The sequence below is a fragment of the Ammodytes marinus genome (genome assembly GCF_949987685.1).
Source record: "Ammodytes marinus genome assembly, chromosome: 4".
In the NCBI taxonomy this organism is placed as follows: Eukaryota; Metazoa; Chordata; class Actinopteri; order Uranoscopiformes; family Ammodytidae; genus Ammodytes; species Ammodytes marinus.
Genome location: NC_137233.1, coordinates 23,425,897 through 23,444,086, shown reverse-complemented (window position 1 = coordinate 23,444,086; position 18,190 = coordinate 23,425,897). Strand labels below are relative to the sequence as shown.

The following is an 18,190-nucleotide window of genomic DNA, read 5'->3' as shown; positions in this document are numbered from 1 at the left end:
ATATTTGTCTTTACAGCTATCTCATCAAGAATAAAGAAACGTTCAGGCTCAAGGCAGGGCGCGTGCACTCACACCGGTACAAATGTACATTGTCTGACAATTAATACGTCATTTATTCTCCATTGATTTTTTGCAATCTCACTGTAGTGAATGTCTTTTGTTCTCATCAGAATGCAATCAAAGCTGAAGGGTCAGTGGCTAGAGAAGGAGCAGAAGCGGAGGAAGAAACTCCGTAAATTCCTCAAGAGGCTCCAAAACAACGACACTTGCAGCATGCCTGGCCTCACCTGCTTCACCCATGACAGCCATCACTGGCAGACACCCCCCTTCTGGACAAGTGAGAAATAACTGTAGAGAGCTATATAGAGAGAGAGTTCAAGAATATTTTTGAACATTTAACGATTTTCCATACATGCAATGACAGAAATGAGTTTTTGGAAGACTGTTACAATAACCTTTGTTTTCCATTTTCACCCCTCCCTTCCTTACCCACTCCCAATCCCTCCCTCAGTGGGTCCATTCTGTGCATGTACCAGTGCCAACAATAACACCTATTGGTGCCTAAGGACCATCAATGACACTCACAACTTCATGTTCTGTGAATTTGCTACCGGTTTCCTGGAGTATTTTGACCTCAACACTGACCCATACCAGGTATTTCCTTTGTTGAGACACACTTTACAACATGGCACATGCATACATAACTTTCCAATAATAACTATAAAATAATGTGTGTACAAGGGGGTGCAAATTTTCCGATATTTTCCGGAGATTTTCCAGAGTTTCCACTTTCCACAGACCTTACTGATACTTTGTCCATATTATTCCTGTAGCTGATAAACGCTGTCAGCACTCTCGACCGCAATGCTCTGAATTCATTGCATCAACAGCTCATGGACTTAAGGGGATGCAAGGGTCACAAGCAATGCAGCCCAGAGAAGGGTGAGTAAAAAGTCTCTAAGGCAAATATGATTGATCCTACTGTCTCCAGTAATTTAAGACTGGGAATAATGTTACCTCTACTTCCTTTCAGGAGGAAAAGAGCGAAACTACTTCAGTGAATACAGGTATTTGTTCTTCTTCCTCTTACAGCAAAACTTATTACTTTTACAAACACTGCAGCTGGAATTCATGTTACAACTTGAACTCTGGGAGGTTATAGCCTCCCTAGTGTGTCTTTGGCTGTGTTTCTTCTCATTGCGAGTCATCTGGGGAGTAAATGGCCGTGATGTTTTTGCTGAAATGGAACCTCTTCATGGTTCTTTACTGTAACGATCAAAGCCTTTTTAGCATGCAGAAGCAGAAGCCAAAGAGAACCAAAAAGCAAGCCTGCTTATTAGCTTCTGCTATCCCTTTTGGTAATAAAGCCTAATTGCTTGTCTCTGCTGTGCGTGTGGGGGTGTTTGTGTACGTGTGTGTATGCAAATGCCTATAACTGTGTGTTTGTCTCCATGCACGTGCATTTGCCCTGCACGTGTATACGTGCTGTGCATGATTCAGGCCAGTTCATCGTCGAAAGAGGCCAAAAGTGAAGAAGCCTTCCTCCAAATCGCTGTGAGTTTGTCGTACCCCATCTGTTCCTTTGTAGTCAGCCAAGCTTTACTCCTATATCCATCCAAATGTTTTCAGCTTGGTCAGCTGACCGAGCTGCATGCTTCACTCTCTCCTATTCACTGTAATTCTGTAGCTCTCATTTATCTGCATTGCAAAGCTGAACCAACCTCTTTCTCATTCACTCACTCAAGTCAAATTTAAACAAGCAATGCAGATGTGACATCGTCTCATTATGTTATGTTCTCTCAGTCCTCCTGTTATTGTAATTTCTTACTTTTCCTCACAGTTTTGGTGCCAACAGACCACAACTGTAGCCATGCTTTCCAGTGAGGGCCTCAAGTGGCACATTTAACTCACAGTAGTTTGTTTCTCCTGCACAGAGGGCAGATTTGGGAAGGATGGGTTGGTTAACCACCTGCATCCAACAACCCACCACATGGGCCTCCTCCAGCGAAGGAAGGAGCAGGGGGGAGTGAAGGCAAACCCACGGACCTTGACCACACTTAGATGGACCATAACCTGAGATACTTCCCTACACTGATCTGGGTGTTCATCCTTGAGAGAGCTGCTCTTCTTAACTCTCACCCAGGCAGAGGAGATAATGGGACTTGAGAGGAAGATTAAAGACTCTCCAATGTCAATTCTACCTTTGCATATGTTTCATTCTCACTTCCATCTGCTGTTACTCCCAGATGTCAGCTGACATTAATATAAACATGATGGTCTGAATCGGCTAGGACTGTTTGGTATCCACAAGCCATTCAGTCTAACTATACTGCTTGTACATAGTATATATCAGCTTTAATCAGCTTTCTTTCAATTCATATGGGACTGGAAGGAAACACGATTGGTTACATGTCACCTCTGCTGCTCCACAATGACAGTCATGGCCTCATGATGTCTCTGTGGCATACTGATAAGTGAAACACTTTCTTTCTCTGCACCAACGTGTTCGCACATGAAAGTGGTATTGACTTTTAAACAGCCAATGGTAACAACCTATTCGCCATAATCTTTTGTATTATAGTTGATGTTAACGCTGATCTGTTCTTTATTAATCATTATCTCCCACAAAGCTGTGAGATGCGGGGTGACTAGAGATTCAACGACATCCAGCCACATGGTGAATAGGCCTACACTTACCACTGTTTCACAAGGATACAATCCAAACCTCCAGAATATTTTACCACTGGCAGAATGCATCATTAGTGAATGCCATTTTAATCCTTTGTATTGTCAATACCACACTGTAGAAGTATCCAAATAGTTGTTTTCCAGCTTGCTATAAATGGTGCTACAGGATAACAATACAGAAGTAAAATCTTGCTGTAGCCTACAGTACAGTATGTATTTGAATGTATGTTGTGCAATTAATAAATGTTTACAATATTTTTTATAATACTGAAGAGGCAGACCTCATTGTATGATATGAGCTGACAAAATGGACTTAAAGAGAAATGTAGCTTCAGAAATGTAATTGCCTGCGATTTGTGGTTGTTCTTTCCTTATTTAGCCTACATCGGAAAAGCACTTAAAGGGTTCACTGTGAACAGACGTTCCATGTACATTTAATGGATAGTTTAGGTCGTCAACTCTGTGTAGCCTACCAGAGGAATGGCACAAAGTTGTAATAGCCAATTGATGTGAATTTAAGCTGCCTTTGTTAGCTTCTTTGATTTTGTATTTTTATTTGGCAAATATTTCCATAGACCTGAGTGCTGATATTGATTGTGAATAAAGTGTTGTTTGGTCATAATAAAAATGACCCTACTTTTATTCTGACATTGTATGGTGGTTTGTGTTCCTGTCCAGCAGGTGTCTCTGTCTGCTTGTCCACGTTCTAACTTCACCAGGGCGAGCAGGCGATGTAGCTCTGAACGGTCACTCACAACAACATATAGCCTAGGCCTAGGCTAGTGAAAATATAGACTTGTTATCATTGAGAATGTAGCTTGCTTGCTTGGCTATCAGGCTGGCTGAGTCTGGTTAGAATACGTTGAATAGGCCTATGAGTTTATCGTAGCCTATTCCTGATATGATATTGAAATAGGCTATATGAATAGGCCTACTTAAATTAAAGTAGTCCTATGTCTCATACCATTGGGTCGCTTAGCAACCGTGCTGTCCTGGTAGGCTTATTTTCTTTTCTGAGTGGCTTTTTAGCAAGCACATATTTTAAAAATAAAGACTCAATAAAAAACAATAGGGGTCTGGTCTGCCTTTATTTAGCCTAACAAACTATTTTATTCCATTGTAACAAACGATAACAAACTCTCAAAAACAAGAGGGACAACCTTGGAAGCCCGGACTTTACTGTTCTCGCTCCACCAACTACGAGAAAAAGTTGGCAGACCGCGATGGATGCACTGGGTCACAGTTTTACAGCGTATCACGATACTTTATTCAGCCAAACTGAGACACTAAAAATGTTTCGCCCATGGTTAGCGCAATGCTCTTCTAGCCAGCTAGTGGAGGGGCGAGGGGTGCAGACTGGATGACCCCCATCCCAACCCATGACTCACGTGCAGAGGCGGAGACTCCATATCTGATTCACCGCCGGGAGGACCGTCCCGCACTCGCTACACAGTCCGCTCTGTAGGCTACTACGCTACGCTCACAAACTTCACCTTCTTCCCGACACCAGCTACCATACACCGTTTCTCGTTTATTGACGTCTACATTACAATGTGAAAAAAATGGCCGAGACGAGGTAAGTTAACTTTTTTTTTGTAATTTAAAGCTGATACAAACGTTGGTAGAGAAAGTTTCGAAGCTAGAGCTCGGTTGCCTCGCTATCACCCCGCCACAGACAGAACAGAACACGCCACTCAATGGATATTACGTTGTTCAAGTAGACTAAGCTACTTTACGGTGTTTGTAGTTAGTTTAGAAGCTACAATGTTTGTTCAAATGAAAAAATGGCATGAACACTCATTAATATTAACGTGCGTTCAAAAGTTTTTTTTTCTAAAACTGAATTTGATCTGATATTTTTCTGGTGGTGTTGCTGTGTTATTTACAGCACTCAGCGGTGGGCAGTTAACATTTGAAATATAGTGTAGCTTGCAAGCACAGTGGGCTACCGTGGGAGACTGTGCGACAAGTTCGGACACTTCAGCTAAAGTTTTCCCTTTTTTAATGAGTTAAATCAACGTTGGCTACAGCCGCGTGGGAGATCTATCTTTAGACGTTTCCCAAAGCTGCTCTACTAATGACAAATGAAGTGTTTGTTGTGGTAGAGAGCAATAACCTGAACGGAAGGCAAGGTTTTTACTGGTGGAAGGTATCCTATCTGGGGCTCTAGCAACTGGTTTGATCTCCACACATGTTACATTTCTTCAGCATCTGCTTTTGACTGCAGATGTGCATTAAAACTTTGTTTAGCTTTCATCGGGTTCCTTGAGACAGATGGTTTGCTTTAGTCCTCACAGTCTCCTTTTAAAGCTTTCGAGATGTATAGGATAAGCTGCTTTGGTTGCTTTCAAACTTTCCTTCAACTTTTTTTTTGGCATGATCCACATGCTTTTTACTGCTATGACTTTATATGGCTGATGACTTGTAATGGCTAAAGCTGAAGTTATGTGAATAGTTCATGTCTTAATATTCCAACTCCTATGCATCAACCTCCTGTCTAATACCATGCCGTGGACTGTTTGACAACCCAGCCGCCAAGTCTCATGTGATTTATAGAGACTTTTAAAAAAAAATATATATATAGCCTGAAGCTGTTGGTGTGGCACGCCACGCCGACCTGGCTTTCTAGGTGCTGCAATGTCACCATCCCCCTGCCAGCTGGTGCTCATCTGATGACTGCTTGGTGTTGCTTTCTGCAGACGTGTTGCCTTCAGACCGAGAAGGCAGGGTGACGAGACAAGAAATAAAGTAGCCCATTTGGTGTTTGCTCACTCCCCTAAAACCTCTCTCGCGTTCATTTGGGCTTGTCAACGTGAGGAGCAGAAATGACAATAGGATGTCGTCTCACTGTTTGCCCTGCTAGCCTACAGCAGTGGACAGACATGACAGATGAAACAAAATCAGGTATTTTGACAAGAACAAAGCAGGATGTTCATCCTTTTGAGAATTTGACAATAGAAAAGTTTGTTTGCCTGTCCAGCAGAAGTGTTTTGAAGCTTGTGCTCCAGTGACAACGGCCTGTGTTGGGTTGTAACAAATTGATGACATAATGACTGTAGATTCTTCTTTTCTTATCGATGATATATATTTTTGAATTTAACGTCTTCTACATCTTATTTCCCAGGTGTCTAAACTAGATCAGTGCTCTTTCTGCACACACACACACACACACACACACACACACACACACACACGTGCACATGCACACACACTTCATCTGGCTTTGAGTCACTGCCATGGCGACACTAATGAGGTTAAGGTGATTTGCTCAAAACAAATGTATCGGTACCTGTATGACTGCTGACATTCTGAACCTTTACTCTTAGGGAATTACAAGATTGAACCTGTTGCTAAGAGTGCTGATCATCACTCACTGGCACTGAAGGAGGATCATAACTTGTCTAATGGTCACACACTCAAGATGGGCTGAAACACTATATTTTAAAAGATTACATTGAACTAATCACAATGAAGTTACCTTTGCCAATTACACATTTTTACTTAACAGTGCTTGAACACATCACGTTGTAACTCAGTACAACCTACCTTCCAAATAAAGGGAAACAATCACTGCATGTCATTTACTAGTAAAGTTTTTTTAATTTGCATTCTTATATTTAATATCCAATACACAATGAATCAGTATGCATTTTATGTTGGGACCAATTTGTTTGTATTGGCCAACTTTTATTTCTAATTATCCCTCCTGAGAAAAGGCTGCCACATGATGCAGGAGTATGATAAGCGCTTTTAAACAGCTGTGTCCATTTTTGACATGTTATTTATTTGACAAATTAGGCCTACTACATCATTTACAGGAGCTCTGTCATCACTTACAGCATTTTCAAACGACCCCAGGATACGATATTACCGCCAAACCCTAGCGAGTTGTTGCAATGCATGCTGAAAGTCCAGCAAGAAAAGAAATGTGTTTGCCTCACATTCATTTTCTCCCTCTATCCCAACCTTAAACTCTGTTGTTATTGGTAAATATTAATCCGTCCACACACACACACACCGTGAGATCCCCAGCGATGGCCTCTTAAACCCTAATCCACTGCACTCCTCCCCTCGGGCCCGTGCAGATCCAGCGTTAACATCTCCACCAGGCTGCTCTGCATTTCTAAGCCTGAGGGGGGAGAGAGGGAGAGGGTGCTTCCGTCTGCACCTTCACTTCCTCTTGAGGACAATTTGGACATTTCTTTCCTGTGTTGCTTCTCGGCAAACCATTGACCCCCATCTCAACCCTGTAACTCTGCCCTGGGATTAGACTCTGGCCTCGTTTGTCATGTCAGCAGGAGAGAATCCGAAGGGGGGGAGGGGTGTCGTCCAACTTAAAATGAAGTTACAAACTGTTTGTGCTGGTAGGCTAGCAGGTCAGAAACTAATAGATGTTGTTGTTTTGGCAGCACGCAGATGGACATGATTGAATGGGTTTATTTTGAAAGGGTTGCGCAGAACTTGTCCTCATTTATAACAAACGATAGCCTTAAATGATCTGACAAGATAAAGCTTAGACAATGAATGTGCATGTTAGTTAATCACAATTACACCCGCACATGTTCATTCATTTTTCTTGTTTTGAACAAGTGACCCCATTGTTCCCACTCTGACAGCTGGTTTTCTGGACAGAAAGGCCAGCCTGTATGTGATAAACACCCTGATCCTGTCCTCAGTCTCTCCTGCACATGTTCACTCTCGTCCAAAGTCTTATCTGACCTCAAAAATCCCCATGTGCTCTTCAGCTAAGGAAAGGGGGTGGATTTTTAAGGAAGGACGGGGACTTCTGTTTGGTCAGGCCTCCCAACTATAAAAGGGAATTTATTGACCCTGTTGCTGAGTAGTTTCTTCTCAGACAGACAGGGACTGTTCAGCGGAGCAATAAGGGGGCCGGAAGTTCCCAGCATTTCTGCTGAAAGCTCCAGCATTCATGGGAGTAGAGAGGACGGATGGGACAAGACAATACTCTCCATACAGAAATCACAGAGCGCTGCTTCTCCTCGCTAGGTTTGTAGGCGGATTACAGCAAGGGTATCTAAAGGAACATTCAAGACTGCCAACACAAAAATGCTCTGCTGGAACCCATGGAGAGGTAGGCACTTTTTATCTGACACACGATGAAGTATCAGTTTGCAGCAGCGTGGGGTGAACATTTTGGCAGCTACCAGGACTGAATCCACTTAGGCCACGTGAAATCGCAAGTTGGAAAGCAGCATGGGAAAGGCTGGCCTTTTCTGAAGGTGGCTGAACGACCTTGTGAGATCCAGTCTAATCCACAGCCAATGGAGAAGGGAAACTAGTCTCTAGTTCTGGATTAGGGCAGCTGTTGAAGGAGGTCACCCCACCTTGTATACATGTCCCAAGCACCTCCCCGCTGTGGCTGTGATTGGCTGGGCTCTCCTGTGTGAAGGCAACACAGAGAATGAAGTCTGCCTATTGATCTGACAATAGTCTGCATTGTTCTGCAGAATCACAGAAGTTGAAATGGGGGGTGCATTTTACAGGCTTTGTAATGCATATGACCGTGAGTCATACAGGACATTCTTGTCGCCTAGGTAACCTTTTTTACTATTCCAAAAGAGCCCACAGACTTTTGTAAATATATTAAATTGTTGGCAACAATAATAATGTAATATTTTTCCTGGCTGCTCAATCAGATCAGTGTGTTCATTCTTGTCTTTCACAAGCAAGTGGTCATCATTGCCCTTTGTATTCTTTTGTGGTGAATACCGAGTTTAGTGTACAGCTTGGCATTGTGAACAAGGTTTCAAAGTCCAACAATGACACACACTATGCACCTAAAGCACCTAGACCAAACCGGAGCATCTGGTTCCTGCTGTGTTAGTAATAGGTAGTATTCTAGTGACTCAAAACAGCCTATCACACTGTTCTCAGGTGAATATAGACATGATGACAGACACTGGCCTGAAGTTTATTTACTTCATTTATTTAGTTTTGTTTTCTTGTTGTAGAGTTCCTATGGAGGGGAGAATTATTGTATATTGACATTACAGGAATTGGCTGAAAGGCAGTGTCAAAATCTGCCGGTGTATTTCATTCCCCGACTGTTTTTTCAGATCATTGCTGTCATAACAAAACATCACACCCAGTGTCACTGGCTTGTTAGCGTCTTATCTGTGCAAGATTGTTTAAAGTGAATCAGGTGACAGGTAGCTCAGGAGACTCCCACTCTGTTCATATTTATCCTCCCATCATAGCTTGGTTCTCTCTGCCAGGCATGCTGATGCCCGGCTGTTTGAGTGCTTTACCGCTCTTCCCCTCCTTGGCCACCTCGGAGCCTGGGTCGGATCACACAAGGCTGGCTCTGTCATGCCTCGCCTGCCGTGTCCCACGGTGAAAGACGACCCCCAAATTTGCCTGCCAGTGTCAGCACACGACGCGCGAGAAATGGACACTAAAAACTGCTGCTGAGGGGTGGGAGGGAAAGAGGAAACGGATGTAAGGGCACAGTAGATAGAAAAGGTTTTACTCTGTTTTAGGACATGTTACCTTAATAGGGCTTTATTTTTCTTTTTATGCCTGTCTTTTTCTTTCTTTCAGCGTAGTCAGTTAGTTGGGACAGATTATTAACTACTTTAAATTCCTGCAAGGTGCCAGAAAACAGTCGACAATCATATGTCAGCGTTTTAAAAAAAAGTAAATTTTACCTTCTCTCATTACAACAGTTTTTTGAATATATTCAACAATAATTGTTCAAAAGATCAGCTTTTGGTGACAGAAAATGCTGTAATGTTGTTAATGCAAGGCCGTAACAGAGATTTAATAAATGTATTTAAAAGTTTTGTGAAGATCCTCTAAGAAGCCAATAGGCTTCATCAGCAGTACAGATGTTGCCAACCATTCAAGGTCTCATTAATAATCCCAAATCTTTATCCATGGATTTTTCCCTCTATGGTCATCATCTGTCAGGGGCTGTGCAGAAGATGGATAACCTTTTCATTCTACTGAAAAGCAATCACACAATGATGCCCGGACAAGTGTTTAACTTAAGCATATAGCCAATAAAGAATAATAAATAAACCTGTAGAATTTCTAACATGGGGAAAAAGAGTAAACGAGGCATGCAGTGTTCAGCCCTGTGGGTCTGGTTTAAAAAGCACATCACTGTTAAAGTCAGAGAACAAGATCAGCATCCAAACCCACGAGCATTAACTTTATGCGTGTTTCTGTGGGAGATGAATGCCAAGAAGTTCCTCTCAGAAGTCCATTACTCTATAACAGACTCAGTTGTCTTTATGCTGGTTTGTTTGTTAAAAGCAGGACACACACACACACACACACACACACCACACACACACACACACAAAAGGGGATCAATTGTGCAACGGGTGTCACAGAGCTCTAACCTTGGTGACACAGCAGGAACTGGAGGTGTTAAAACAAAAGGCCAAAGAATGTGTGTATGGCAGGTGCAGGGCATTTCTCTGTCATCCGAAACATGTCCTCCCTCCCCTCTCCCTCTGATTGTTCCCGACACATGGGCACTGCAGAGTGTAGGAGCCTACTGGCACACCCTATACCGAGATGACCCACATACAACTCCCTATTTCCAACAAACTTTTACTTCGGCAAAGACTTCAAGGAAACAACACATAGGCTGAATCATAATTCTGGGTAAAACATTAGCACCTGTCAAACATTATCCATGTCTTCACTATCAACAAACAGTATTGGCAAGAGGAAACACGGCAGCCCGATCGGGCCTATCGTTTCGTGCTACATCTTGTAGATTGCTTGGGGGATGCAGCTACGAGCATAACCAATCAAACGCCAAAATAGCCTGTCTCAAGTATTTCAAGAAGGAAAATGAAGCGGAAAGTGAACTCAGATATGGTTTATATTTGTGTCTCTCCATTTTTCTCAGTGCAGTCATGTCTTGCACTACTACTGAAGGGGTTGCACGCGCCAGAGCTGCTGTCCTCTCAACACCAATCAACTACACCGTGGCCACAGCACTCAAAACACCAGGCTTACACTTTGTTAGTCACAGCTACTGGAACTGCTGCCAAACACTCAAGTCGGTCCATGTCCCTACTCCTGTTTTACAATATTTAGATAAGCAGGTTGCCTAGGAGGCATGCCTTTTGTACATGGTTTATAATACACAATCAAACAGAAGTGTGCGTGTGGCGGATCATTCCTTGTATTATATTGAGGTTCATGCCCCTGCTTGTTCTGTCGTCGCAAATTCCCAGTGGTTTTTCCTTGTTGCCACATATTTAATAGTTTTGTGCCTTTGCAGCTTGTTGAGTGATGACTTAATTTAAGGCTAGTATCCGAGGAGCAAGAATGCTTTATGACTCTAAATAGAAAGTAGCAGATCTGTAAATATACCGGCCAGGGTGGACCTTGGGACGTGTTGCTATGCCTAGTGAATGCTATGGTTTCGGAGATGAATGGCAGGCACTGTTATGAGAACCCGGCCTGCACTTTTCCACAAGGGACCATAACAAGCACCTGGCTCAGAATAGTCTGTTGTCGGAAAAGGTAAGAGGTTACCTTAGGACAGTCCCAAAGAGTAAAGGTGATCTTAACACTTTGGCTCAGTGTCTGAAGGCCTGAAGGCGTCCTGTCTGTCCATTGTAAATGCCACAATGGCACTCAAGCATAAAGCTGCCTATCAGCCATTACCAGATTATCCAATCAAACACTGCCACTATAGTTTGGACAAAACTCTATGCTGCACAAAGACAACAATCTTCTTTCCCACTCTATTGTTTATCTTTTTGACGAGATCAACAACCACATTGGTATTTGAGTTAGTTTGAAATCAAAAGCTGGACAATGACACAAGACTGCTTGTTGCCCCATTTCTAGTGAATGTATTGTCCAGCCCTCTATGTTTACCACTGCTGGGAAAAGTGCCATTTACACTTTGACGTTGGTTTTCGAACAATGGGGCAGATTCCATGAGCTATATTCTGTTGTTTCCCTCACTCTGGGAAACTGCTCTGCGTTCTAGTTATTTTGGGAGCTGACTGTAAATTGTGGATGATGGATGAAGTATTTCTCCTTCAGAAGGAGACCACTGGCACTTTGGGACTGGGAATAACAACAAGGCGCTTAAGGTGTGCACGTCTGTGTTTGTGTCAAGTCTTGGCCTCTTGGTCTCAGTGGCAAGCTCTGTTTGTAGAGATTTTTTACAATTTGACAAGCTTTATTTTGAGTCGCTGTGGAACAACCATAGGCTGCTGAAGCATCTCCTTGACCCACATGGGAGACAAAAGGTCCTGTGTGCCATGGGAGAGCAGAGTGTGTTATTACACAGGAGTAGAATTGTAGACTACTGTTGGAAAAATGGGTTTGACAAGAAAAAAAATCTAAAGTATTCTAAAGGTGTCTTGAAAATAAATCTTTAAAAACTAGCTACTCCTCCACTCTCTATGTTTACATGTTTTACTGAAGGTAGTGTGCTGGGGACCACTCAACCCCCCAACACATTTCTCTGGCAAGCCTGCTTCAATTAGACTTAGTTTCCCTAGAGGTAAATCAGGTGCTGTTCACTCACAGCACCATGTGTGTAATAAAGTTAATTTTAGTTCAAAATATTTTTTTTTTGCTGGAGTTCAACGTCGCTCCGCTGGTGCAGACTGCATTCCAAACCATTTATGAACATTTGCAGCATGAGGCAGACTGCCTGTGTTGTTTGGAGTTCTGCACTGCTTTTGTGTCTGCTTTCTTAAGTCATGGAATCACCTTAAGCTCAGCAGGCTGAAGTTAATTTACATGGTGGTACTACAATCAGGAAATTCACACCAGAAATGTATGGCAACAAGGATAGTGCTCCCTTAAATTGAGTTTTTCCACTACAAGCAGTGGAATGACTTTTATTCAATTGTGAGAATTAAGGACATGTAATTTCAAAGAAATCACAGTGTCGACCTCAGTCCTGGTGAATCCTGAAGAAGACAAGCCCCCATGTCATGGACATCGCTCATGTTGTTTGAAATGTGATGTTCCAGGAATTTTAGAACCTGAACAGCGGCCTGTCTTCCTGCTTATCTGGTCGTGTCAACAGAGCCCAGCAGGCTCGCTCTCAGCCCTAACTGCTGTTTATTTACCTAGAGGGAACAGTCCTCATTCAACCACTACACCCCATGCTGCTAAACTCGTCAGCCATGGTCTCCACAATTGACCCTCAAAAACCCTAGTTTCCTGTTGGGGTGTTCAGAACTTTATCCTAAATGTTCAGTTCTGTGCTGGTTAGTGCAGTGTCATTGCTGCTGTGGACATTTTGGGGCTAAAAAAATGCAGAGGGGAGCTCAGCCTCGGGCTTCTCTCATTCCATGTTCATAAGGGATTGGTTTATTTTGATTCAGATGCAAACACTTTTGCACACACAGAGAGTGGTGACGAAGACAGGGCCTGAATAAACTGGAATGAAGCATGGAGAGATCAGTTTCTCTCAGTGTGGGAAGGCCTCTTGGAGGTCGGGGGAGTAAAAGGATGAAGGCTCTGGTATGTGTGGGGTGGTATTGACTGTTTGACATCCGCTTTGAATGCCCTATTATCTGCAAGGCTGCTCACCCATTAAGCGTTGCTGATCTAATCAGTCTGAAAGTCATTTTCTGTAGTTGATCCTCTCTTTGTAAGAGGTCGAACTGTAAACACTACTCTAAATCCAACCCCAGCAGCAACACAAACACATTCACACAAAGTATTTTTTGACAATCATACCACTTTATCTTATATTATACAACTCTCATCTTGTCATAACGGGTAGGCTAAAAACACACTACATGTTGAGAGCTTTAAGGTCAGGGCTTCTTGCTTGGTGCGGGGGATTGGACCAGATGGCTTCCCAGCATAGTGCACTGGGGCACATGGGTAGACAGTATGTGTAAGGCTCCTATATTCCTCTCAATGCCCTTTTATATGTAACTGGCTGTTAAAACTTACGGAGAGCCTGTGGCTGGTCCTGGCAGGGCATACAAGATATATAGTTTGATACTTGGTGAACAGGTATGTCAACGCTTTGCAGTTAAAACAGTTAAAAACAGCTGTTGTTCCCAGAGACTCAACATGGTGACATTGTAACCCTGGCAGACCGGGCTGGCACCACACTGCTCTGTGTCTATTTCTGAAGCCGGGGGTGCACACAGGGTTGATTTGGCAGCCACACAAAGAACAAATATGGGTATTCTGGTGGATATTGTAGGCGCTCTCGTCCAGGCAAAGCCAAGTGACCCTTCTGATCGTCACAGGTACTCCTGGACAGCAGGCTCGCGTAACAAACAACCTTGACGAGGAGAAGAAAAGCTTCTCTGTCCCGATAAAGCCGGGAAAAGATCCAACCCAATGGCAGATTGTTGTGACACAAATTCCTCCCCGCTGGAACTTTTCCTTCAAAGATACTAGGCTAGAGTTGGGTGGGATACAGGGAAAGATAAATAACCTAACCTTGCCAAGACCCTCAAATGGTCATCACGAGAGACTAGAGAGAATCGTTGTCTATATGCGAGTACTTCCTCTGGCTCTGATCTAAACATGTACTGTGTTTCAAACTTGGGAAAGGACTCTTGCTGGCTGTTTGCAGTGGTCCCGTTCCCACATGGATTTGCTGGCACAGTCTGCATGAGGGAACTAGATCAAAGAAGACAAAATGAAGCCCGCTAAAGGGTAGCATGACTTGGATATAGAACACCAAACTGCAGTCCTGGCTTTTTTGTCAAATATAGTTATCGACCCTGATTGTATATTAGTTAACCACAGTTATATGAGGTGATATATTTTATTGCAATGTACCCCTCACTTTAACAGTTGGTGTTCCATAATCTTTCTCTGAAGTAGTTCATGGTCTAATTGCATGTAGTTTGTTCTCACTCTTATCGGTGCCCTTTGGTCTTTTCTGCAAACTGGGTTGTCATTTTCTCTTTTGCTCTCTCTGCGTCTATCTTTTTTTATTTTTCTTATTTTTTTTTAATTCCCTCTCCTACTGTCTCTTCTTTGTTGTCTGAGCATTGTGCTGAGCTGGCTGTTGTCCTTCTGTGATTGTAGTTAGGCTTGGTGTTTTTTGCGTTAGCAGCATTCAGAGTGCATGGTGCTCTCTTTAGGCTTTGCTGACTTAATGCCCGGTGTCTCACTGAGTGTGTCCACCTGCCTCCTTATTCAGGAAGAACACACATAACATCACCCCGCGCTCCATTGCCTACCAAAGGGATTACATCATTTCTAACACACACACACACACACACACACACACACACACAGATGGATACATGTTGGGGACACAAACATTGACACTGTCCTTATGGGAAAGTGGCCATTTTTCAGTATTGCAGCCTGTCAAACAGCGTGAGTTTTTTACTGCATGTCGAGTTGATTAGTATTCAGGCGTGACCGTGGCATCCTGTATGTGATAAATCTGTTACCATTTCTAACTCTAACACATCTTGCTTCTTGTTATACAGCTCTGATTGGGTGGAGATCCTGGAGCCACGCTCCCGTGAGCGCATGTATGTGAACTTGACCACTGGCGAGTGCGGCTGGGATCCCCCTGCGGGCGTTCCTGTTCGCCAGTCGGACGGTAACCAGTGGTGGGAGCTGTTTGACGCCCAAAGTGGCCGTTTCTACTACTACAATTCCGCCGGGCGCCGCACGGTCTGGCACCGACCCCAGGGAGCCGATATAGTGCCCCTCTCCCAGCTCCAGGCCATGAGACGATGCAGTGAGGCCAAGCGGGCTGAAGGGGGCGCCGTGGACAGGCAACACCATGCAACCACGGGGAGTATCGGCAGCCAAGGGAGCCAGGGGCGCTGCACCCCTCTACCCGATCCGGACGGAGGCAGCCCCGTCCCAAGACCACCGGAGAACAAGGAGGAGACCGCCAACCCAGAGCTGGACCCGGCAGTGGACAGCAGATTTCCGGGAGACGGAAGCAGCACTGAACTCAGCACAGACGGCAGTAAAGACCCACAGAGGTGAGTCCCGACTAAAATCAGTAGCATGTACAGTAAGTCTGAGAAAAAAGATTTCTGCGTAATCATTTACGGATCATATTACCAGGGGTAAAGTATAGGGAAATTTGATAGTCTTCGCAGCATGTGGCATAGTAAGTTGTAATGACTTTCAAATGGTTCTGCTATGAGAACACGGCAGGATTATTTTGACTTCGGACCACAGTGGCTGAACCTCGACATACCTTTTTTATTTTCATTCTTACTTATCGGAACATTCCATGTGTCCCATGTTTCCATACTGTTGCCTGTGAACCATGCCCAGCCAGTTTCAGCAAATCGCCAAATGGGGAAAATGGTCAGTTATGTTACAGAGCACCACCCCACCCCTTACCCTCCTTCACGTTAGAGTTAGTGGTGCAGAACAGCCACTAACAGTGAGACATTCAGAGACCGAATCATCTGATCGGCCTTGTGGCCTTGTCCCAACCCACCTTTTCACCTTCCAAGCCAGATTCCAGACATGCCACTTGTGTTTCCCCTGGCACAGGGCCACTGAGGCCGTCTTAGTGTCCTTCTGTGTGCTGACCACCACCACCCTGCCTCGCTCTGCCCTGCTCTGTTCCAATGCTCATTTACTTTTCCTAAAACAAATTTTGGTCCCGGGCCGTCAAAGACTGCCATGCTTCTTGTGCATAAGCGGCCCAAATGTGCATGCACAAGAAGCATGTGAGAGAGTGTTGTCTGTGGTTAATGACAAGCAGAACCTCTACATTCCAGCTGCTATAAACAAGGCGAACCCTGCTGCTTGAGGCTCTGCCGTGGCGACTCTGGTTCTCTGGTTCCTCCTGGCTTGTCTCGTACCTCACCGTGACTATTAGGAGGTCTCTCCTCTGACCCTCTCCGTTCTTTTGGGATTACGTAAAGGTTAAGGGGGAACTAATTGGTCGGCCAGGACTGTTGAATGACAGTACTGAAAGCCTTGTTGCATTGCCTCCTCTGGTGTGTGTGGGGAGTTGGTTACAACTTTGCCCCAGTGATTCAAACTTTCCCAGAACCCCTTTCTGTCTCCCCTTAAAACAATGGCCAGCTGTGTTCCTCACAGGACGGCTGAGGAGTCTTTAGCTCACCAAGGCTTGATGGCCTACTTAGCCATATGGCCCTTCACAGGCTCACCACGAGCCTCCATCTTTTGCAAGTAATTAGAAACCACCACAAAACGCACAGAGGCTGGAATGTGATAAACTCAAAATGGATGAAAACAAACTGGGAGACATGCTTGTCTTCAGTTAGTACCTCCTTATTGATAATGACAGGGATTAATGGGTTTAGAGCAAGTGAGAAAGCTTTAAATAAAGAGTAGGAAGGGTCACAGTGGTTTGAGGTTAGCTAATTGTTCCACCCAGATCAGAAGGATGTTAGGGGTTTTCATGAGAATACAGTCCTCTTCCTTTTTTGCTCATGCTACTTCCGGTCATAACTATTTTTGTTCCATAGAGTAATAGGATATTTCATTTTCGGTTGCTCTGTGTTTGGTGTGAGCGTCTCAGCTATTCCAGATGTTTCTTTTTCTTTTTCAAATTAGGAATTTCAGCTGAGATAAAATGTAAGTAACTTCTGACCTTTGGGAACAATGATGTCCTTTGTGGAGATGGGACAATCCCAGTTATTCTTGTTTTGGCTTGTAAAAAATCTGTTCATAATAGATGGAGGACTTTTCCAAGTTTCCACAAAACTCACCCTGTGTGTTATTCTAAGCACCGGTCGGTTGATGGCATCTTCCTTTCTCCGTCTGTCTGGCTGTCACATTTTTGCAATTTTCTGTAGTACTCATGCATACTCTAGGAAGTGTACACATATGAGAGCACTTTTGAGTCGATTCCAGGGCCAAATCTGTTACACATTGGCCAAGTCTTATCACACGTCCTGGGAATTTCTGGGTACTTTGAGCCTGTGGAGCTCATCAGGGAAGTACCGCGGTCTCCACGGGTAAACATATCAGTCACATGTGGTTATGGGCACATGCAGCAACCTGACCTCTTTCCATGATGTAGGACCCAAAGGTGTTACAGATCAACAAGCATATAACATCTGTATTATATTCCACCTACCCCATACTGTGTGTGTGCTATCAGCAACCAGGTAACATCTGTATGGGATTTCACCGTGGATGATGTGTGTTCTTTGCCTATGCCCATCTTCACCGTGTGTGGGCTCTTCTCCAATGAACTTTCAATTTACAGGAGACCTGCTGAGGCGCAGTGGATGTTAAAAGTCTGCTGAGGACACATGACAGCATGGTGTAAGACAACCCAGAAGTGACCCAAGGTGGTTCACATCAGGTTCACAGCACTCTTTTGTCCTGCGGGCTGGCCTGGTCCCTGTAATGGACCACTAAAAGGAACAAAGGCTCACTTAAACGCAGTCCTCCCCCAGGGGTCAACTGATAGCTTTCTCTAAGCCGGAAGTGGAGGTATGCTGAATGGACAAGAACACCAAATGGCTTGTATGTTCCCTCTCATTTAGCCCTGTAATGATATAGCGGTGCACCAGCATTCAATCAAGAGGCAGGCAGTCACGCAGAC

General features: G+C 44.1%; 2 protein-coding genes across 6 annotated transcripts in view; both read left to right on the top strand.

Annotated features, from left to right (window-relative positions):
* The window catches only part of sulf2a (sulfatase 2a), a 34,509-nt gene extending 31,312 nt beyond the window's left edge, over window positions 1-3,197 (top strand). For 3 of the 4 annotated variants that reach the window (XM_080026991.1, XM_080026989.1, XM_080026990.1), the window contains exons 15-21: window positions 17-76; window positions 171-337; window positions 512-654; window positions 834-942; window positions 1,034-1,067; window positions 1,501-1,554; window positions 1,935-3,197. In XM_080026991.1, coding sequence (XP_079883117.1) covers window positions 17-76; window positions 171-337; window positions 512-654; window positions 834-942; window positions 1,034-1,067; window positions 1,501-1,554; window positions 1,935-1,965 — 598 coding nt within the window. In that variant the 3' untranslated portion in view covers window positions 1,966-3,197. The remainder of the gene's footprint in view (window positions 1-16; window positions 77-170; window positions 338-511; window positions 655-833; window positions 943-1,033; window positions 1,068-1,500; window positions 1,555-1,934) is intronic. The other variant, XM_080026992.1, reaches the window with a different exon arrangement.
* A 934-nt stretch (window positions 3,198-4,131) lies between these two features.
* The window catches only part of arhgap46a (Rho GTPase activating protein 46a), a 32,383-nt gene continuing 18,324 nt past the window's right edge, over window positions 4,132-18,190 (top strand). For both annotated transcript variants that reach the window (XM_080026981.1, XM_080026980.1), the window contains exons 1-2: window positions 4,132-4,264; window positions 15,120-15,629. In XM_080026981.1, coding sequence (XP_079883107.1) covers window positions 4,251-4,264; window positions 15,120-15,629 — 524 coding nt within the window. In that variant the 5' untranslated portion in view covers window positions 4,132-4,250. The remainder of the gene's footprint in view (window positions 4,265-15,119; window positions 15,630-18,190) is intronic.